The following is a 24,348-nucleotide window of genomic DNA, read 5'->3' on the forward strand; positions in this document are numbered from 1 at the left end:
TGCACCACTGTGCAAGTGAATGTTTCCACACCTGCCAAAGTTTATTAGTTCATGTAAAAATGAACTCAAAATGAAGAATTCTTATAAAGCTGCACTTTAGATCATTCTGCAGCTCATCATGCTGTAGTGCAATACAGAGCAGGAAGAGGAAAAACAGCAGAAAATGAACAAACATGAAACAGCTGGTTCAGAATTACGGGCAAGAATGAACTCAGAATGTACATAAGCTTAGATGAAAATGAACACAGCATGAAACAAAAAGCATTTATTTCTAATCCAAGAGGCAGTAAAGGAATCAAAACACACTATTTTATAAAACCGCTCCACCTGGGATTCGAACCCACTAACTTCGGATACAGGGCTCTTCAGATAACTGGCTTTACACATTGAGCTACTTGAGGATGCACATTCAACAGACTGTGGAAGAAACCTTTTAGTCTAACAAAGAATTCACAAAAAAAAGCATTACTTAGCATGCTAACCATATTAGCATGCTAAGCTAACTTAATGCTAATGAAGCTCATGGTTAACTTGATAACTGAAGAGCCACATTAAAGAGAATGACAACTGGTTAGCATGCTAAGCAATTAGCATGCTAAGCTAACTAGCATAAGACAACAAACACAAGCAAGGTCACATTCAGAGATGAATATCTTGGGAATGGTAGCGAATATCAAAAATCCATTCAGTCATTTCTGTGCGGCTCGGTCCAAAGATCACCTGAGCTGATTTTGGACAAAATTGGACAAAAATTGTAGGAGGAGTAGCGAAAAAACTGTTTTCCATTTATTTCAATATGGCGGACAGGTACATTTAAGGAAAATGACAAATGACACATCGTCGGAATCGGCATAAGCCAGGGAATAAAATGACATAAAGCATACACATTTTGGAAAGTGTTTTCAAAAGTTATAAGTGGTTTTGCAATAATCATTACATCTGTGGAACAGTAGGTGGCGCTGTGTTGAAACTTCTCAGGTACCTTCAGGACCTTCTAAAGGTCATACATACCAATTTGTGTGAAGATATGTCAAATTGTTTAAAAGTTATTGCAATTTATGACAAAATTCAAAATGGCGGACACGTGGTTCATCCGATGTTGACGAATTCGATATCCTCGGATTCGGCATGGCACAGGGAATCCATAGACACCAAGATCTTGATTTTCTAATAAAGTGTTCAAAAGTTATTGGCCAAAATAGCCATTTTTCAGATCTCATGACCTGTAGGTGGCGCTGTTCCCAAATTTGGCATGGAACCTCAGATCATGGTCTTGATCAAGTGTACCAATTTTAGTTTTGATTGCTCAAAGTTTGGCCGAGATACAGCCTCTATAGCAATTTTGGGTCAACCTCGTTAACTTCGTGACATCATAACTTTTGAACAAAGATGAATAAAAAAAATCTGTTCAGTCATTTCTGTGCGGCTCAGACCAAAGATCACCTGATCAAAGTTTGGACAAAATTGGACAAATTTTGAAGGAGGAGTAGCGAAAAAACGGAATACTGTACTTTTCAAAATGGCCACTACTGTACTGGGTGGAGACTTAATGTAAGATATTGAATGTGATCAGTATGAAGAGAGGAATCAGTTGTATTGACATTCATTTTTCTGGAACAAAGGGTTCAAAAGTTATAACCTTTACAAAAGTGAATATTTGAACTGGTGGTGGCGCTATAGACTTAGTCCTAGATACTCCAAAGTTGGTCAAATTACTTTTAATTACTATCACTACAAGCATGCCAAATTTGATAATTTTCCTTCTTATGGTTCATTGATTACCATACAGGGGGAAGAAGAATAACTACGAATTTGGACATAAAGGAATTGCATGTGATAGCTTCAGATTAGACCAGTTTTAGGCAGAATGCCTAGAACAGACACAAGTTCTGCATCTTTTCCTGCCACAGTACCTCATGCGGTCTGGGCATGTGTCACACTGAGTTTCGAACCCACGATGCAGAGCATTCGGGATCCGTGGCGTAACACATTGAGCTAATCAGCCATGCAAGTTCATCAGTATGCTAAGCAGAGGTTTCAGTGTGAGAAAGAGTTCACAAAAAAAAAAGCTTCATAGCATGTTAACCATATTAGTATGCAAAGTTATTTAATGCCAACTAAGTTTTGGTTAACCTGTTGACTGAAGACCACATTAGAAAGAATAGCAATAGTTTAGCATGCTAAGCAATTACTGTGCTAAGCTAACTAGTATAAGACAACAAACACAAGCAAGGTCACATTCAGAGATGAATATCTTGGGAATGGTAGCGAATATCAAAAATCCGTTCAGTCATTTCTGTGCGGCTCGGTCCAAAGATCATCTGAGCTGATTTTGGACAAAATTGACCAAAATTTGTGGGAGGAGTAGCGAAAAAACTGTTTTTGATTTAATTCAATATGGCAGACAGGTACATTTAAGGAAAATGACAAATGACACATCGTCGGAATCGGCATAAGCCAGGGAATAAAATGACATAAAGCATACACATTTTGGAAAGTGTTTTCAAAAGTTATAAGTGGTTTTGCAATAATCATTACATCTGTGGAACAGTAGGTGGCGCTGTGTTGAAACTTCTCAGGTATCTTCAGGACCTTCTAAAGGTCATACGTACCAATTTGTGTGAAGATATGTCAAATTGTTTAAAAGTTATTGCAATTTATGACAAAATTCAAAATGGCGGACACGTGGTTCATCCGATGTTGACGAATTCGATATCCTCGGATTCGGCATGGCACAGGGAATCCATAGACACCAAGATCTTGATTTTCTAATAAAGTGTTCAAAAGTTATTGGCCAAAATAGCCATTTTTCAGATCTCATGACCTGTAGGTGGCGCTGTTCCCAAATTTGGCATGGAACCTCAGATCATGGTCTTGATCAAGTGTACCAATTTTAGTTTCGATTGCTCAAAGTTTGGCCGAGATACAGCCTCTATAGCAATTTTGGGTCAACCTCGTTAACTTCGTGACATCATAACTTTTGAACAAAGATGAATAAAAAAAATCTGTTCAGTCATTTCTGTGCGGCTCAGACCAAAGATCACCTGATCAAAGTTTGGACAAAATTGGACAAATTTTGAAGGAGGAGAAGCGAAAAAAACAAATACTGTACTTTTCAAAATGGCCGCTACTGTAATGGGTGGAGACTTAATGTAAGAAGTTGAATAGCATCAGCATGAAGAGACGAATCAGATGAACTAAATTTAATTTTTCTATGACAAACAGTTCAAATGTTAAAACCGTTAGAATGTTGAAATTTTGAACTGGTGGTGGCGCTATAGAGTTGGTTCTAGAGACTCCAAATTTGGTCCAATCACTATTCATGAGCATCTCTACAACTGTGCCAAATTTCATCATTTTCTCATGTTCCGTTGATAGGGCTGCCATAGACTCCCATTCGGGAGGAAGAATAATAATAATAAAAGGGAAAACGTACAATTACAATAGGGGCTACAGCCCCTTCGGGGCTTGGCCCCTAATAACATTGTATCATAGTTAATGTTCATCTGTTATAGTTCTATTATGATTTTTATTCATTCAACAGATGGTTATAATAATGCCATTATCTCAAAGAATGGTTGTTTCAGTTATATGACTTTAGTGAAATATGAATTTGAAGCTAATGATTTTAAGGTGAACTTGTTTGAATTGAATAAAACCCTGAAATAAGACTTTGTACAATAAACCAGAGATGAAGGGTTTTCATATTTACTGTCATCTACCAGTGTCAGAAATTAACTTTCTCTTATGAAACAAATGATTTTCAGGGGTATTTTTCTTTTACATTTATATAGAATTTATTTCCTAATCTTATTAAATATGTATGCTATCTATAAAGTTAAATTCTTAAAGGATTAGTCCACTTTTAAATAAACATTTCCTGATAATTTACTCACCCCCATGTCATCCAAGATGTCCATGTTTTTCTTTCTTCAGTCGAAAAGAAATTAAATGAAAACACACAAAATATCGCATTGAACGTACTTCCGGTTTCCGCATTCTTCAAAACGCTTATGCTGTATGTCCCACGCCTTTCCTATTCTACTTACGGAACGAACGCGGCACCAGTTTCGTTTCTTCACGACACAATCACACAGAGGGTTTCCACAGCGTCATTTTCTATGCAATGTCTCGTTCCCTCTTCAGGGAACAAAGGTTACAGTCGTAACTAAGACGTTTTTTACACTTTCCGATTTCAATATTAAATCAAAAAACAAATGACCAAAAGATACACAGACCGAACACACTGAGCTTTCCTTTCCACCACTTTAGGGCCTCCATAGTATTGTGCTGTGCATTTATGAATTTTATTTTGTAAATATATTATTTTTGAGGCTGATCTGGCTCTTTGTGAATTGGTCAATACAATGTCAAATGTAATGAGCAAAACATTATTTTATCATAACAACAATGCATGCAAGCAAAACTGATCTTGCTTCGAATTGGAGATTATAAAAATGATCTCTGTTACATATTTTGTCAAACAAATAATCAGCTACAATGCAGAACACACACAGAAGTGAAGAACAAAATTAAGAAATTAGATATAAATTATCACCAATGCCAACACATTATAAAATCACCATATAAGTGAGTGATAAGTTTTAAAAAAAAAAGTGGACATGTTATGGACATGTTCTCAAGGTCATGATTGATTTTTACGGATTTATAAAGGATTCTTGATGCCCATTCATCATAAACATTTTACTTTTATTCATATTATATAAACTTTTTTTCACTTCAAAAGCTTATAAAGTGGGGCGATTTGACAATGCCGTATTGACTCTTATTCTACCTGGCAGAAATAAGGCGGTCCTGAAGACGGCGCGATTTGATCAGATGAAAGGGCCGTGCTCAACGTTTTCTAAAAACTCCTTACTGCAGCTTTAATGAACCCTTTGAGCCGTACGGTCCCACATATGGGATTTAGTTTGTTCGGCGATGTCACATGACTGCCAGATTCAAACTGTGCTTTTGCGCTTTGACTGCGAGACAGACATGCTCAGCACTTGTCATATGCAGTGTTTTCAGCCAAGTAATGTTTTTTTAAGGTTTCAGACATTTAAATACGCATAAGCACCAATAAAACAACACATTTAGAGTTTGCAAAATAACACTGATGTCAGACATGAGTGGAAGCAGCAATAACAATCCATTCAAATATAATTTGCCGACATTTAATCATATCAGACACACATAATGGGCCTAAGTAACTATAAAGTTTACTCTGTTATTCTTCCAGTTCACCAGCTACTTACTTTTATAGGGTTAAGACTAAATTTTCAGACTAGAATGTTGTTCCAGGATCAACAAAATATGTTGACTACTGAATATGACTATATGAATATTTTTGGTGTGCCAAAAAAACAAAACAAGATAACTTATATAGTGATGGCCGATTTCAAAACACTGCTTCAGGAAGCATCAGAGCTTAATGAATCAGCGTATCGAATCATGATTCGGATCGCGTGTCAAACTGCCAAACTGCTGAAGTCACGTGACTTTGGCGCTCTGAACAGCTGATTCGACACACTGATTCATTATGCTCCGAAGCTTCCTGAAGCAGTGTTTTGAAATCAGCCATCACTAAATAAGTTGTGCGCACATATGATCGGTTTCAGCGTGGAGCTCCGCTTTGTGTTTAACAACACCAGCCACGTGGATCCTAGCTCATATACAGAATAAAGTATTCATGTTTAAAGTTATAGACATATTTCACACATTCTCCTGCACCAAACATGAACCAGCACAGCGTATGCACACATATTTCATCAAGTCTTCTTCAAATGAATTATTATGTGCAAAATGGACACTGATACAGTGGTGTAGCCTATCTGAACACGATGACGTGATTATTCTAATAGAAAAAAAGACTGATTTAGATAGAAAATTCACAGAAAAATGGACAAAAAATAAATTAGGTCTTTATTCTTTCTGTGTTAAATTAAGTGTTGTTTATCATGAGTCTGTACTACTCATAAATGTAATGAAAGTATTATTAGCCCTATTAAATATTCTTTCGCATTTCTCCCTTGTGCTAGGGAGTTTGTCATTTTTCTCTGTGCTTATATATTAATATTCATTTCTACCATATTCTGTATAATGTGTGTGTTCTATATCTGTGCTTTATTGGTTGTTCTCTTCCCTCTTCCCCCCTCTACACTCCCACTTTTCCAGAGCTTTGAGGTGTGAACGACCAGGGGAAAACAGGAGGGGGAGGGGGGGCGCAGAAAGAACACCATCCCCGAAAAAAATATTCATAATTAAATTACTAAGTCATCACTCTAAAATGGAGTGTACTTGTGAAACATTCTCTGATTGGAGAAATATTTACATAATTTACAGCAAATTCTCATGATTGAAATGAGTCAGCATAATCCAGGAAGCCAATCACGAGATATTGCTCACACAATTATGACACATAAAACCCCACAAACACACAGATGCTAACTAAAACTAACATGTAGCTTTCATGTGTCATTTGAGCTCATAACATGCGTAGATTGTAGAAAATGGCACATCATTATTTACAGTGGATGCTCCCGATTGAAATTAGTCCAAGATCAACATGATCGCATGCATCGATCACGAGTTACTCCACGTAAAAGAACGATTTTAAATATAACCATCAGGGGGCGCCAATGGCTAAACAAAAAAGCTACCTTGGTTCCTAATGCTGTAACTTTTGATTTCTTTATGTGATCACCATAAAATTTGATTCAGTTCACATATAGAGTTATTGCACATCAAATATGAAATATATGTAAAATTTTACTTGAGAACTTTTTTTTGTAATTTTTGTAATTATTTTCATACAGGTATGCAAATAAATATTTGAACTTAACTAATTTATTAGCAATTTTCTTTCAAGTGTTTTTACAGACACAATGATAAATGTTACATAAAGTAAGTAATAATAAAGACAAAGTCACAGTTGTGAGATATAGCCTACACTGTCAGTCACAAGCCAAAACAACAAGACGATCACAGTTCGGTAACACTTTAGAATACTGTTTCTTACTTACTGTATCACTAATAAGGAATTACTGAAGAACTAATAGGTAATTCTTCATTAACACCTAATTCACTACTGTTAACTACTAATGAAGATGTGTTAACTAATCAGTATGAAATAGAATCTTATGATTTTGTTGAGTAACAGTTAGCTAATCAATAACTAATTAATTCTGTCATAACTCCTGAAGAACTATTAATTATCTACTAATCTACTAGGAAACATAACTATGAAGTATGTATTAATGAACAAACACAATTACATTGAATTGTGACCCTTTCTTATTTACTAATGTTATCAGTAGTAGTATTATGAAAAATAGATATTAATTAAATAAAATAAACTTTATCGAGGTTTTTGCCTGTGTGGTAAATAACTGTTTTGTGAATGTGTTCTGTAAGAAATCATTTTCGCAAATGAACCAAAACCCCACTCTAAATGCCTTCACAGCCAACTTACCTCATATTAGGTTTTATATTTCATATACAGTACTGTAAGTGTGTCTGTTTTCCTCAGCATTATTACATTACCATTGAGTAAATTCCAGTATGTAAGGCAATGACTGAAGGAAAGTGAAAATACAGGGAACTCATTAGTAATTAATAAAGAAGTATTAGATAATTCTGCAGGAATTATTAGAACCTGAAACTGTATTCTAAAGTGAAGATTAAAGGAACCCATTGGTAATTAATAAAGAATTACCACATAATTCTGACTCAAATCAAACTTACACTGGGAAAAAAAAAACACTATTAATGTAATAATCTAAACACCTTTGAATGCAACACATCCACTAGTTTCATGATATCTTCCTTTATTTCAGATACAATTGAGCAGAGACTTAGAACACACTCATTATACACAATAATGAATATTAATACATATGAGCATGGAGAAAATGACGACAAACTCCCAAGCACAAGGGAGAAATGCGAAAGAATATATAATAGAGCTAATAATAGGCTACTTTGATTACATTTACGAGCAGTGCAGTCTCAAAATCAGTCTTTTGTCTATTAGAATAATCGTGCCGTCGCGTTCAGATAGGCTACACCACTGTATCAGTGTCCAGTTTGCACATATAATTCATTGGAAGAAGACTTGATATGTGTACTACACAGTGCTGGTTAATGTTTGGTGCTGGAGAATGTTAGATGTCTATAATAACTTTAAACACAGATACTTTATTCTGTATATGAGTTATGATCCACATGGCTAGTGTTATTAAACTCACCACGGAGCTCCGCGCTGAAACCATCATACGCGCCCTCCACGTCTATATCATAACAATTGTATTTTTCATGTGTTCGTATTCAAACTCCAGTTCTGACCACATCGCGAGCAAAATACAAACGACACTCATGTGCTGCTGTGCTGGGAGAAACATACACACGGCTCGCGTGTTTGAATGCAGAGGTGAATGAACAGCACTTAAGTGACATTTGAATTCTCTGACCCATACCCTAAACCAATGCAGTCTGAGCCGGAAAGAGAATTAAAGCATAACCAACTCTTTTTTACCACATTCAGTGTTATGGAAAAGTACCATCATAACAGAAATTAAAAGCAACAATTTGAGACCAGAAATGCATCACGTAACTGTAAGAGTAAATAATAATTATAATAAAAAATAATTACCATGCACCCATTTGTAAGGAAGGTTGCAAATTAACTAATTTCTCTAGCCAATGTTGTCACGTCACGGGACAAAAAAACGAACAACCCGAAGACCCGAAAGATGAACTAATCAATTCTCTTTCCGGCTCATACTGCATTGGTTTAGCGTATGGGTCTACAGGTGCTGGTCATATAATTAGAATATCATCAAAAAGTTGATTTATTTCACTAATTCCATTCAAAAAGTGAAACTTGTATATTATATTCATTCATTACACATAGACTGATATATTTCAAATGTTTATTTCTTTTAATTTTGATGATTATAACTGACAACTTGTTTTATTCATATCAGACGCACATAGTATAAGTAACTATAAAGTTTACTTTATTTTTCCCTATCCCTTCCCTACCTCCAAAGTGGGGAATGGCAGAAAAAAATTGAGAAACACTGTCTTATAGGCTCCACTTCGGAAAAGTAATTTGGCACAAAGTGTGAATACCAGGACATCAGTCCTAAGAATGAGCGTAATTTGGCTGCGTCAGTGGGAGCTGGTCCTTACAATATAGCCTGAATATGCCAGTCATTGGGTTGTACGCCTTGCGCAGGAATGATGTGTCAAGTGAGGAAGGCTTCTGCAGCTGAACTTGCATTTTGCTCAATTCATTTTAAGACCCACGTGCTGTAGTGTTGTTAAAACAGCCTGCAGTTTGCGATCATATTCAGCTGCAGTGCGTCCATACACAATTACATCATCTAGTAGTTCTGAATCCCATGAAGGCCTTTCAGTATTGTAACCATAATTTTTTGAAAAGCTGCCAGCACAGAGGCCAAGCTATATGGTACCCGACGAAAGCGAAACAACACTTCATGAGTGCTAAAATCCGTTCGATCTCGGCTGTCCTTGTGATGCATCAGTTGGAGGTATGCATTGTTCAGCTCGATGCTGGAAAACATTCTGTCTTACACGGATGCAGTCCGGCAGTACTTTCCACAAGCGCAAAGTGCAGCGATCATTTAAGCAGTCTATTTTTTCTGCACTGCACCGCGCTGAATTAAAATGATAGTGCACTGTTCGCATTAAAATAATATTGATGCGGAAAAACTAGTAATTTCACCATAAACACATACAGTCTCTGTTACACTGTCAACACTTTTGGGTAAAGCAAGGAAAATGACACCTTACCAGGCATTTAGGTGAACAAGGAGACATAAACAATAGCACTTGTCTCTTCATGAAGGTGGAAAAACAAAATTCTTTATGACCTGAGGGATTTCTTGTAAAAAGATTTTAAATGCATAAGTCTTTTTCTGACGATGGGATCTCAGATAAGCAGCGCATACAAAGGGTGTTAGAATAAATTAACCTGAATTTGAATGAACGAATTCAAGGCAACAATGGCTGAAAAGATATAGATTTAAAAAAAAAAAAAATTATTTAATTTTGTATGATCTACATAGGGCTATAAATGTTTAATATAAAATATTTATTATGAAATGATACATTATAATATAAGGTTCCAGTTTAATAATACAAAAATACAGAAAATGGTTTTTATTTAAAAAAAGACAACATTCCTTCTGTATATTTACAATTTGAGCGCATCTCTCACCGTCTGTGTGACGCACACAAGAGTGTCCTTCAACGATTCAGTCGCTGTTCTGACACTGTTGTGCTCATGTCTTTCAATTCATAACATTAACAGAGTAAATAAAATAAAGGTAAAATGTGAGTAATTCATTGCAGAAAAGCATCTCTCAATCTAAGTCATTCTTCATTTAGGGGTAAAAACCTTTGCAGTAAATGATATTCATGATATTGTCTTGTTGATTTGACTTGTGACTGACAGTGTAGGCTATATCTCACAACTGTGACTTTGTCTTTATTATTTCTTACTTTATGTGACATTTATCATTGGGAATGGGAATTGGCCTGTGAGATTTACATGCCAGGCCCCTCCCTTCGGCATCCGAGTATAAATAAGGCCGGCATACTCACCTTCATTCATACTTTTGCTTCAGAGCCGATCGGCTGATCATCCTTTCACCTCCTCAAAGAGTGAATTTCTGAACTGAGAGAGCAAACAACAATTTTAATTGCTTCGACTGTCTGTTCTCTGGTGGCTGCTCGTATCTCTCCAGCTGGTTGGGAAGGCACGCTCAGCGGTGGGTGTGACGGCGCGCTGCCCACAGGACAGTGCTTCGGTTGGTGAGGTGTACTAAAAGAGCAAGCACAGGTGATCAGCATCTTTTTCAAGATGTCTTTTCGTCCGTGTGTTTCTGGATGCGGGCATTTCCTGACTTCCTCTGACGGCCACGATCGCTGTCTCACGTGTCTGGGGAAACCCCACGCTGAGGCAGCGCTCGTGGATGGTACATGCCCTCATTGCCCTCATGTTGGCATTGAGATCGCGACTCTCCTTCACGGAAGTGAGAGTCCCCTCTGCTACTACTCCTGCGCCAGCGGCTGTAGCGGCTGCTGGCCAGGTTAGTACTCTGGGAGATCTGAGGATTACAGTGGGAGCCACTTTGTCGGGTCCGCCCCCACGAACCTCCCACTCCTCCGCAATGCCATGTTCCATCGAGCTGCCGGCTGCTGCCGCGGGGCCCTCCTCGGGGGTGCCCCGTGTCACTTTCGGTGCTCCGGAGGAGGATCAGATGTTGCTCGCTGCATCGGGGAGTGGGTTTGCTGATTCAGAGGACGACGATGATTCCGAACTTCCGCCCTCAGTGGTGGTCGCTCAGTCTGAGGCGGACTCTGAATTGGCGGCCATGTCCCGAGTGCTCGCGGTTGGATGATTGGTTTCTGGGTTCGGGGCGCAGTTCACAGCCGCGTCCCGCCCCAGTGCCTTTCTTCCCGGAGGTGCATGAGGAGCTCCAGAAGACGTGGATGGCCCCTCACACAGCCAGAAACCGTTCTTCTGCCTCCTCCGCTCTCACTACCCTCGATGGTGGGGCTGCCAAGGGGTACGTGGAGATTCCACAGGTGGAACGTGCGATTGCGGTGCACTTGTGCCCGCAGTCCGCAGCCACTTGGCGGAACCGTCCGCGTCTCCCGTCCAAGGCGAGTAAGACCACGGCCGCTCTCGCTACCAAGGCTTACTCAGCCGCTGGACAGGCAGCTTCCGCCCTGCACGCCATGACAATCTTGCAGGTCCATCAGGCGAAAGCTCTTAAGGAGCTGCACGAGGGTAGTTCTGAGCCAGGGCTGCTGCAAGAGCTGCGCACGGCGACTGACCTCGCCCTCCGGGCGACGAAAGTCACGGCGCGCGCCCTGGGTCAGACAATGTCCACCCTGGTGGTCCAGGAACGGCATCTTTGGTTGGACCTGGCTGAGATGAAGGACGCCGACAAAGTTTGCTTTCTCGACGCCCCCATCTCCCAGGCCGGCCTCTTCGGCGACACTATCGAGGATTTTGCTCAGCAGTTCTCGGCAGTGCAAAAGCAGATGGAGGCCATTAAGCACATCCTGCCCCGGCGTGATGTTGCCACCAATCCGCCGCGGGCCGTGGCTCCATCTGCTCCTCGCCAAGGGCGTCCTGCTGCAGCTCAGGCTTCTGGTGGGTCGGATCCTTCCCATCCTCCACGAGCCTCCTGCAGAAAAAGCGACGCCCCCTGCCCAGGAAGAAGAAGACTAAGAAGCGGCCCTGAGACAGGAGACTCAGTGGTAGAGGAGGTTGCTCGGCAGGAGACGGTGACCGCACTGCTCCTTCCCCCGGGAGAGGGCCCGGGGATAAATCCTGTGTTCCCTTTTCTTTTTGTTCCGCCGTTGGCCCAAGGGTCAGCGGTACCCACGTTGTCAAAGAAAGAGCAATTTCCAAAACTCCTGGGTCATATAAGAAGGTCTGTGCTGAGCGTCCGCTCCCTCTCTCTCAGCAATTCCTTCCTTCGCCACGGGCAGGGTCTTGGCGCCCCGGGGACGCAGAGCCTCCCCACGTCACCCTGCCCACTTGGAGCCATGTGAGTGGACTCCACTCACAGCCTCAACTTCGGGACGCACTGCCTCCCGGGTTGGGCCACAGTGCTCCATGCTGCCCCCCCGTGGGTACTTCTGTTGTCCGGATGGTTCCACTCGTACGGTGCTTGGGGGCGTGGCTACGCCTTCCCAACCCGTCCCGTTGGCTCATTCGGACAATCAGACTCGGCTACGCGATTCAGTTCTCCAGGTGTCCCCCCAGGTTCAGCAGCATTCTGTTCACCTCGGTGACAGGTCCCAACGCCTCTGTCCTGCGGGCGGAGATTGCGGTTCTTTTGGCGAAGGACGCAATAGAGCCTGTCCCTCCAGCCGAGATGAAGTCTGGGTTTTACAGCCCTTACTTCATAATACCCAAGAAAGGCGGGGGGTCACGACCAATCCTGGATCTGCGTGTCTTGAATCGGGCCCTTCACAAGCTCCCGTTCAAGATGCTCACGCATTCTCACGTGCGTTCGCGCCCAGGATTGGTTTGCAGCCATTGACCTGAAGGATGCGTACTTTCATGTCTCGATCCTTCCTCGACACAGACTGTTTCTGCGGTTTGCGTTCGAGGGGCGGGCATATCAGTACAGGGTCCTACCCTTCGGGCTGTCCCTGTCTCCTTGCGTCTTTACCAAAGTCGCAGAGGGGGCCCTTGCCCCGCTCAGGGAAGTGGGCGTTCGCTTCCTCAATCGATGACTGGCTCATTCTGGCCCAGTCCCGAGAGCAGTTATGCGGACACAGGGACCTGGTGCTCAGTCACCTCAGCCAGTTGGGGCTTCAGGTCAACTGGGAAAAGAGCAAGCTCTGCCCCGTGCAGAGCATCTCTTTTCTCGGTGTGGAGCTGGACTCGGTCAACATGACAGCACGTCTCACCAACGAGCGTGCACAGTTGGTGCTAAACTGCCTGAATTCGTTCTCGCGGAAAACAGCGGTCCCACTGAAACAATTTCAGAGGCTCCTGGGGCATATGGCATCCGCAGCCGCGGTCATGCCGCTCGGATTGCTTCATATGAGACCGCTTCAGCACTGGCTTCATGACTGAGTCCTGAGGTGGGCATGGCACCGTGGCTCACTCCGTGTGATCATCACACCGAGTTGTCGCCGCACATTCAGCCCGTGGTCGGACCTTGCTTTTCTACGGGCCGGTGTGCCCCTAGTACAAGTGTCCAGGCATGTTGTGGTTACAACAGATGCCTCCACCACCGGCTGGGGTGCCATATGCAGTGGTCAGTCGGCGTCGGGCTCCTGGACAGGACCCCATCGCCACTGGCACATCAACTGCCTAGAGTTGCTAGCAGTACTCCTTGCTCTGCGCCCGTTTCGACCACTGCTGCAGGGCAAGCATGTACTGTAGCGCACATCAACCACCAGGGTGGTCTACGCTCCCGTCGCATGTCGCAACTCACCCGCCATCTCCTCCTGTTGAGTCAGCGGCAACTCAGGTCGCTGCGCACCTCCTACATCCCGGGCGAGCTCAATCGTGCGGCCGACGCGCTCTCACGACAGCTCACGCTCCCGGGGGAATGGAGACTCCACCCCCAGGCGGTTCAGCTGATCTGGAGCCGATTCGGGGAGGCACAGGTAGACCTGTTCGCCTCTCTGGAGTCAGCCTATTGCCAGATGTTTTATTCGCTGACCGAGGGGACCCTCGGCACGGATGCACTGGCACACAGCTGGCCCCGGGGCCTAGGCAAATATGAGTTTCCCCCAGTGAGCCTCCTTGCACAGACACTGTGCAAGGTCAGGGAGGACGAGGAGCAGGTCTTGCTAGTTGCGCCGTACTGGCCCAACCGGACCTGGTTCCCGGAACTCATGCTCCTCGCGACAGCCCATCCCTGGCGCATCCCCCTGAGGAAGGACCTCCTTTCTCAGGGGCAGGGCAACATATGGCACCTGCGTCCCGATCTGTGGAACCTCCACGTGTGGTTCCTGGACGGGACGCGGCAGACTTGAGTGGCCTACCGTCCGCGGTAGTCGACACCATCACTTCGGCCAGAGCCCCCTCTACGAGGCCCGCTTATGCCATGAAGTGGAGTCTGTTCGTTGAGTGGTGTTCTTCCCACCGGGAAGACCCCCGGAAATGCCCGGTCGTGTTGTGCTTTCCTTCCTTCAAGAGGGTTTGGAACGGAGGCTGTCCCCTTCCACCCTGAAGGTCTATGTGGCCGCCATCACAGCGCATCACGATGTGCTCGATGGCAAGTCACTAGGAAAGCTCGACCTGATCATCAGGTTCCTCAGAGATGCCAGGAGGTTAAATCCCCCTAGGCCTCACCTCATTTCCTCCTGGGACCTCTCTGTTGCCCTCTCGGGCCTACGGAGAGCTCCCTTCGAGCCCCTTGAGTCAGCTGAGCTGAAACATCTGTCTCTCAAGACAGTGCTCCTGACCTCCTTCAAGAGGGTTGGGGACCTGCAGGCATTTTCGGTCAGCGATTCGTGCCTGGAATTCAGGCCGGACTACTCTCACGTTATCCTGAGACCCCGGCCTGGATATGTGCCCAAAGTTCCCACCACTCCCTTCAGGGACCAGGTGGTGAACTTGCAAGCACTGCCCCCAGAGGAGGCAGACCCAGCCTTTGCGTTGCTGTGTCCTGTTTGTGCCCTGCGCGTTTACGTGGACTGCACACAGAGCTTTAGAAGCTCTGAGCAGCTCTTTATCTGTTTTGGAGGTCAGCAGAAGGGGAAGGCTGTCTCCAAACAGAGGTTGGCCCACTGGATAATGGATGCCATCACCTTGACTTACCAGTCGCAAGGCGAGCCGTGCTCCTCAGCAAAAATATGAATGAAGGTGAGTATGCCAATTCCCATTGGCTTGTTTTGTACCCTTGGAGGTGATTGGGCTCCCAGGCGAGACCCCATTACGTCAGTATCGATGTAACGTCTCCGTTCCCTCCTTCTGGGAACGGGGGTTACAATAGTAACCTAGACGTTATTTTACATAATTTACAACTCTAAACAATTTAGTTTATATTCTACATTAAACATCTATGGAACTGTAGATCATATAATAATAACAATTAATATCAAGCTTTGTTTATTGCTGCTAGATTATCTGAGAGGCATAACCAGTGTGAAATAATGTGTACCATTGTAATCATAATGTTGCTAATGTAAGGAGGGAACAGACACAGAAATTGGTTCAGTCTGGTGAACTGAAGGAGAGATCGACTCGTCAAACACTGGGTCACTTCTAACAGCACTAACATGACTCTACTGTAGCCCGGATTTACTGTTAAAATCACAAATTCAAATACTGATGATACCAAATATGTTATTAGAAGAATTTAAACCAAGACACAAGTTTTATGATTTTAATAACTGAAGCTGAAATGTGTCTTCCATGTATTCAGTAATTTTCATAATAAACAGTAGAATTATAATATACTGTCGGCTAATCAAATGATTGAGCAGGAGACATTTATTGATTGATCAGAGTCTCTTTGAAGAACATTACTAAGGAGATTGAAGTTTAATCCAAGTCTTATGAAGCGATATGATTTCTCTGTATGGGGAGCAAAGTGAAATTTGATCCTGTTCCCTCTGATCAGTTCATGTCTACAGAAGACAAATCAAATAATATCAATAATATTATCAATAATATTGTCAATAATATCAAACCCTCAGTAGTGTCTGTGTCAGGAAACAGCAGAGGCATTTCTATAAATATCTTCTGTGTTGGAGGATTTCTGCATGTGTGAGCGATGGATGCAGGGATCATTTTCTCCTGACATGATAATCACACTCTTCATGTCTCTTGATTTCCACAGACATTGTTTCCTGGACCAGGAACGACTTCCTACAATGTAAGTCACTGAGAAATCAAGCAGAGAAACTCACTGAGTGAGAAAACACGACAGAAGAGATTTAGAGTTGATCATGATAATGATGATTTTCACAGGATATCTGCTCAACTGTACTGAGACACTGCTGAAATACTGAACATGAAGAGTTCAGATACATTAAAAGATCAGATTGATCATTCCTGATTGTGATGTGTTTTATCTCCATCAGATTCCCGTCGGATCACTCTAGATCTGAACACAGTGAGTAAATACATCCGTCTGTCTGAGAGCAACACAGTGATTACTGGCACTTACCCAGAGCTTCAGTCGTATCCCCATCATCCAGACAGATTTGATCTTCCTCAGGTGTTGTGTAGTGAGAGTGTGAGCGATCAACGCTCTTACTGGGAGATTGAGTGGAGAGGAGATAATGTGGAGATATCAGTGTCATATAAGAGCATCAGCAGGAAGGGATGGGGTAATGAGTGTTCGTTTGGAACTAATGATCAGTCCTGGATTTTGATGTGCTATTCCTCCAGTTACTCATTCAGACACAATAAGATAGACACTAAACTCCCTGTAAAGCCCATCATCAGTAGAACAGGAGACTATGGGAAGAATTACTATAGAACAGGAGTGTATGTGGATCACAGTGCAGGAACTCTGTCCTTCTACAGCGTCTCTGGAGACACAATGAGCCTCATCCACACAGTCCAGACCACATTCAGTCAACCGCTCTATCCTGGGTTTAGAGTTTATTATGGATCATCAGTGAAACTGATTTGATGAATCAGAACAGAGAGACTCTACCCTTAATGCTATGAGCTGATAATGAATCAATGACAGTGAGACTCTACCCATAATGCTTTGAGCTGATGATGAATCAGATGTTATAGAGTCTGTTCATTACATTAATACTTAAATATCACGACACAATAAATTGATGAAGAACATGTGACTGTCATCAGTCATGTGATGTTCCTCTAGTGTTTGTGCTCCAATCATGAATCAGATATGAATTGATGATGAATATGAATCATCGTGTGAAATATGATCATTCTGACATCATCAAATATGACATTCATCATCTCACTTCATTAAATATATTTACTTTAACTACTGTTGAATTATTATGGATCATAATTCAGTTATTTTATTCACTAAAACGTGAAAATGTGCAGTTTGCTGAAGTGATCTGAACAGATATTAACTGAGATATAATGCAAATATGACTGTAGCTGAAGTATTTGTGTCAATACTGTATGGAGGACCAAATGACTCAAAATCACATGATGAAATAAATGTTGAAATATTGTAATAAATGTTGAACTCAGTGTTCATGTATATTGTGTCATGTGGTGTCGTTATGAGGAGCAGGAGTGACACTTACAGATTTAGATCCACTAACCCACTGAAAAATAACATCAACAATCAATTCATCAATTTAATCATTCAAACATTAATGGACGTTTTTACATGTTTGAATAAATACACAAACTTAAAACTGTTTATTTGATTCATGTTTTAAAACATAGATTAATAGAACAATAAAAAGTACATTAATAAATAATTTTAAATCTCTTTTTAAAAAGCATTGGTCAATTGCTTTTCTTTATCCATTTGTCAATTGAGTTTAAAACGCCATTGGTCAGGACACACGTGGAGCAACCAATCAACTTTCACCTCAGTCTGAAGAGCCAATCCTCTGTCACTGTAAATGTAACACGCGGTGTCATTGGACAGTGAGAACAACTATTCGTCAGAGCCATTAAATATGAGAGTTGAGACACTCTGACTGAAAGAGTCTGAAACCATCTACTTCTCTACTATATAGTAGGAGAAAAGCAGTAGGCAAGAGAATAAGTGTGTCAGAAACCTCAGTGATCATAAAAGAGTAGCGAGAATTACCCGGGTGACGTACCGATTCTCGTGAGATTCTGACGTGTCGAGATGCAGCAGGACTGTAAACACGTGATTGTTAGATCAATAAGTTTGAATAAAGCGTTGTTTCATGTGTTGTTGACTTGTGTGTGTGTATTTATTTATTGTGATGTTACTTTTATTCCTATTGTCAGTAAATCAAATATAATAATTGTATTAATTCATTTCTTGACTGTAAATTGCTCAACAGTGTCTGCAGTTGATGTGATTATGGCTTGTGTCTTGATTGTTGCAGTGCGACTTCTTTCTGCTTTATTTCTTTATTTTTATTTAAAAAACTAACTTTTCTCAGCCGGCGATGGTTTTAAGGATGATGGTTTACCCGAGACTGACTTTCAATTATCATTTGAAGTATTTTATTCATATCAGTGTGTAGGAAAACGTTCACTGTTGTAACAGCAAAAATATAATAAGATTACTCATATTTAATATTTGTTTTTAAAGGGTCACATGAATAATTTCCATCTTAAATTGTACATCTGTAAATTACATCATAAACTCTACACTTATGTGCTTTTTTAATTTTTTGTCTCACAAATAAATTCACTTATTTCTATTAATGAAAATGACTTAATCACAACATGTACTGCCTTTTTCAGGTTAAGATCATAATGAATAAAGCATTTTTTGTTGTCAAACATGCTTTTATTCTGTCTTGTTTATACTGTAACCATAAATAAAACACAAACTAAATATAAAATGCAAGATATAAAAAACTGCTTAAATTTTCTGTGTCATTGAGAAAGATCATTTTATCACATAAAAACATGTTCATGAATAAGTTTCTGTGAGAAAGATCCTAATATCTGACATATAAAAGCAGTCATACTTGCTAAAAGCTTGTGTGTGTCGAACAGTAATGAGGAACGATCTCAAACGCTCATTAAAGCAGAACTAAGTAACTTTTTTTACCTTCATAAATAGTTTTCAAAGTCCTTACGATGGTTAATTGACTTGTAGTGGTGTGTTTGAGGCATCCACTAACCCCCTCTGGCACGTCTACACCAGAATACAGCACTTGCAAGTTGAGCTGCGGCGAACCGATACAATCTCGCCTCATGTTCACGTTCACACGAGAGTGACAAAATGCTTTACGGCAATTCAATATACACTCACCTAAAGGAACACCATACTAATACTGTGTTTGACCCCCTTTCGCCTTCAGAACTGCCTTAATTCTACGTGGCATTGATTCTTTAGAAATGTTGGCCCATATTGATAGGATAGTATCTTGCAGTTGATGGAGATTTGTGGGATGCACATCCAGGGCACGAAGCTCCCGTTCCACCACATCCCAAAGATGCTCTATTGGGTTGAGATCTGGTGACTGTGGGGGCCATTTGTAGTACAGTGAACTCATTGTCATGTTCAAGAAACCTAATTTGAAATGATTCGAGCTTTGTGACATGGTGCATTATCCTGCTGGAAGTAGCCATCAGAGGATGGGTACATGGTGGTCATAAAGGGATGGGCATGGTCAGAAACAATGCTCAGGTAGGCCGTGACATTTAAACGATGCCCAATTGGCACTAAGGGGCCTAAAGTGTGCCAAGAAAACATCCCCCACACCATTACACCACCACCACCAGCCTGCACAGTGGTAACAAGGCATGATGGATCCATGTTCTCATTCTGTTTACGCCAAATTCTGACTCTACCATCTGAATGTCTCAACAGAAATCAAGACTCATCAGACCAGGCAACATTTTTCCAGTCTTCAACTGTCCAATTTTGGTGAGCTTGTGCAAATTGTAGCCTCTTTTTCCTATTTGTAGTGGAGATGAGTGGTACCCGGTGGGGTCTTCTGCTGTTGTAGCCCATCCGCCTCAAGGTTGTGCGTGTTGTGGCTTCACAAATGCTTTGCTGCATACCTCGGTTGTAATGAGTGGTTATTTCAGTCAAAGTTGCTCTTCTATCAGCTTGAATCAGTCGGCCCATTCTCCTCTGACCTCTAGCATCAACAAGGCATTTTCGCCCACAGGACTGCCGCATACTGGATGTTTTTCCCTTTTCACACCATTCTTTGTAAACCCTAGAAATGGTTGTGCGTGAAAATCCCAGTAACTGAGCAGATTGTGAAATACTCAGACCGGCCCGTCTGGCACCAACAACCATGCCACGCTCAAAATTGCTTAAATCAACTTTCTTTCCCATTCTGACATTCAGTTTGGAGTTCAGGAGAATAAATGCATTATAAATACATGCCCTAAATGCATTGAAGCAACTGCCATGTGATTGGTTGATTAGATAATTGTATTAATGAGAAATTGAACAGGTGTTCCTAATAATCCTTTAGGTGAGTGTACACATAGCGACCCCACACAGTATGATCTCACTTCGATCATACCAAAACGACATGTATTTCATCATCAGTCATAGCGGAGCCACTAAAAAACAGAGGAAACCATTGTCCGAAGATACTCGGAAGAGAAAACGTGAACTAGACCAAGAGAGAGCTCATTCTCGAGTCAACCTTGGACCAGCTTTAACGGAATGGCGTCAACTGAAACAGAGCGAAGGACTTTAAACCGATTCTGACGTGGCTTTTATGTTGTTGAACTTGTAAGTAACTTTGCCAAACAACTTTATTTTCTTACTATTTCCATTAGATCTATTGTTATTTCATGTTCTTCGAGATATAACCACTGTTATGTCATGTACTTAGCTTATCGGCTCGCAGAGATGCAAGCATGCTAATTCACCTGCTATGTTACTAAGTGGTGGGATTGATGAGTGTTTCTCTATTTGTCATGTACGGGCTTTATGTGAGACAACTGCAGTTCAACCGGTAGTTTCAATAGTATAGTAAATTCCCAGAATATTGTTTACATTGCGTCAGCGACTGGCTTCACTTTAGACCAATACAAGATTTCAAAGCTAATGCCAAGGCATGTGTTGCTCCTGACTGTTGTCCAAGTTGAGTATTCATTTCCTTTTGAAAGATTTACATACTATTGACAGTGTACTGCACTGGTGAGCGTTGTAGTCCAGAGCTGCGCTTGGAGCATTTACGACAGTGTGATTCACTGAAGGAACCTGCAGGGGGAGCTTCGCAAATCCTGCTTAGTTCTGCTTTAATCAGTGCAGTTTCACACCAGAACTTGATCATAATGCTTTGTCTCTCAATCTCAGTCATGAGTTTGTTTTGAAGTGATCATGTGACAGACACTGTTTAAACAAACAGCATCTGCTGGTTAAGGGAGGATTTGAAACTGGTTTGAGCTGGTCAAGTGCTGCTCATAAACTGGTCCTGGACCAGCATAGGTTCACTTTCAAATGGTGTCAATAAATAAAGCTGTATAACTGAAATAATTCTCTTAAAATAAAAGGCTAGCCTTCTTTCCATATTTTGTTCCTCAAATCAAGCCTCAAAATTGCACACATTTTTCTTTAAATAAAAGAGGAAAATGTATCACTTGGTTTTAATAGTGAAATCTTTGTAGTGTGTGTGTGTGTGTGTGTGTGTGTGTGTGTGTGTGTGTGTTGTGTGTGTGTGGTTTCCTACAAAGAAATGTAGAAAACACAATAGGTTACACACTATCACTGAATTAAATGATCTACACATCTTTACACAGCTCATATTTCTTATCAATATACATTGAGTGACACAGTGAAGTAAACGAACACTGAAACTGTGATGATTAAAATGGCATCTTAAAGATTCACAATAAGGTCACACAGAACACTATACAGTGACATCAATATCAGTTTTAATACACAATAAGTCCAGAATCACACCGAACACTATTGCAGTCGTGAAACTGTGATCATGAATCCAGCAGAACGTAACGATAACAGACATACTTTGACCCAAAATAATCATATTCAAACATTTAACATTAGTTAAGTTCATTACTTACACACACAAATGAAAGAGATCATGAAGAAGTGAGATCTTCACTCTCTCTGTCCCAATATGAACTAACACAGTAAGGTGGATATATGCTGCACCCCATCAGTTATATTTGGTGCTATACTGCCACCTGTTGGCACATTTGTGTAACTTAGAGGAGATTAAAGGGTTAAAATGAACCCAAAATGAAAATAATGTCATTAATTACTCACCCTCATGTTGTTCCACACCCGTAAGACCTTCGATCATCTTCAGAACACAAATTAAAATATTTTTGATGAAATCTGATGGCTCAGTGAGGCCTGCATTGAGAGCAAAGCCATTGAAACTCTCAAGATCCAGAACCCTCTATGGTACAGAGCTGCCATATGGCCACAATTCATTTCTACTCATGTCCTTGTTATTCAGAACAAACACAATATATTGTACTATGGGAATTAAAAGGCCTTAAAGTTGCGAATGATGTGCTGTTGTTAATTCCCATGACATTTGTATGTCCCTTAAACACTCTCTTTCCCACTGAAGACGCTGTAGAAGTGCTCCAGAAATTGCTCTATTTAACTAATTTCTACACATCTCTTCTCAGAGGGGATTTTTTTCAGCATCTTTGATAAGTAGATTATAAAGTTTTAATCACAAATCAACTTTGTCCAACAGAGTTTTACTGTAAATTGAGAAAATATCAAGGTTTCTTATGGCAGCTCTGTACCACAGTGGAACTGCAGCTTTTCCCCATTGGGATTTTTTATAGATAACTGCATCAACAATATGATTGCACTTATTTATTTATTTTAAAGTGTTTTTTGTAGTATAGTTGTATTTATGTATAAATAACTATCAGTTTCTAAAAGAAATGTGCATTTAAATACAAAAGAAAATCATAATTTTATAGAAAAACTACTTTTTTGACCGTTTTCCATTGTGGTACAGAGTTGCCATATGACAACGTTTCCCTAAGTTCCCCCTCAAAAATCCTTTTTGGATTTCATAACTGAAGCTATTTCATGCAATAAAAACTTATTTGAAAAAATACTTCATGGTTAGAACATAATGCATACCATAGAGGGATAAAGCTGCTAAAAACATATTTGAATCAGTTCATGTGAGTTCAGTGGATCTATCTTAATATTATAAAGAGACAAGAATAATTTTTGTGCTTCAAAAAAACAATATCTAGTGATGGGTGATTTTAAAACACTGCTTCATGAAGCTTCGGAGCGTTTTGAATCTTTTGTTTTGAATCAGCGGTTCGGATCGCGTGTCAAACTGCTGAAATCATGTGACTTTGGCGCTCCGAACAGCTGATTCGACACGCTGATTCATTTATGATCCGAAGCTTCCTGAAGCAGTGTTTTGAAATTGGCCATCACTAAATAAGTCGTTATTTTGTTTTTTTGGCGCTCCAAAAATATTCTCGTCGCTTTATAATATTAATATTGAACCAACTGTACTCACATGAACTGATTTAAATATGTTTTTAGTACATTAATGGATCTTGAGAGAGGAAATGTCATTGCTCCCTATGGAGGCCTCACTGAGCCATCGGATTTCATCAAAAATATCTTAATTTGTGTTCTGAAGATTAACGAAGGTCTTACGGGTGTGAAACGACATGAGGGAGAGTAATAAATGACAGAATTTTAATTTTTGGATGAACTAACCCTTTAAACATCTTGGTACATTTAAAATCCTTTTCTTTCTTTTGGCCTAATATTGTATAACCTCTAGTGTCCTAAAACAAAGGATAGGGATACAATAGTGTCATTGTTGCATGCAGCCAGTTCCAGTTATCAGGCTTCCACTTACCTGTGGTGGTGATCGAGCTTCACCCATTACAGCATCACTCGAGAGCAACTTCATTTCCTGAAGTCATGTGGTTTTAGTCTTCCTTCAATAGCAGAGATTCTGCAGGTTTCTCTGACTACAGTCAAACACTGCATGAAGTAAGTTCGGTTTTATGTTTTTATTTTCATGCATGAAAAGAGCATTTAGAGTGAATTGTTCAACATTACTTTGATAAGCAATAACACTTATGTTTACATATTTGTTTCAGGAGGTTCAGTTTGAATCGCTCTCTGGCATATTCTGAAGTAACCGATGTTGACCTCGATGCATTGATCACAGACATTGTTGCTGGAGAAGACCATCTGGGATCAAGGGTGTCAGGGCACAGTTGCGGGCAGC

The 24,348-nt window shown here is 40.9% G+C and overlaps 1 protein-coding gene across 3 annotated transcripts in view; it reads left to right on the plus strand.

Moving 5' to 3' along the window:
- The window catches only part of LOC125246034 (stonustoxin subunit alpha-like), a 33,534-nt gene extending 15,141 nt beyond the window's left edge, over positions 1–18,393 (plus strand). For all 3 annotated transcript variants that reach the window (XM_048156884.1, XM_048156885.1, XM_048156883.1), the window contains 2 exons: positions 16,356–16,391; positions 16,600–18,393. In XM_048156884.1, coding sequence (XP_048012841.1) covers positions 16,356–16,391; positions 16,600–17,156 — 593 coding nt within the window. In that variant the 3' untranslated portion in view covers positions 17,157–18,393. The remainder of the gene's footprint in view (positions 1–16,355; positions 16,392–16,599) is intronic.
- Positions 18,394–24,348: the final 5,955 nt, after the last annotated feature.

This window comes from Megalobrama amblycephala, linkage group LG14, assembly GCF_018812025.1.
Source record: "Megalobrama amblycephala isolate DHTTF-2021 linkage group LG14, ASM1881202v1, whole genome shotgun sequence".
Lineage (NCBI taxonomy): Eukaryota > Metazoa > Chordata > Actinopteri > Cypriniformes > Xenocyprididae > Megalobrama > Megalobrama amblycephala.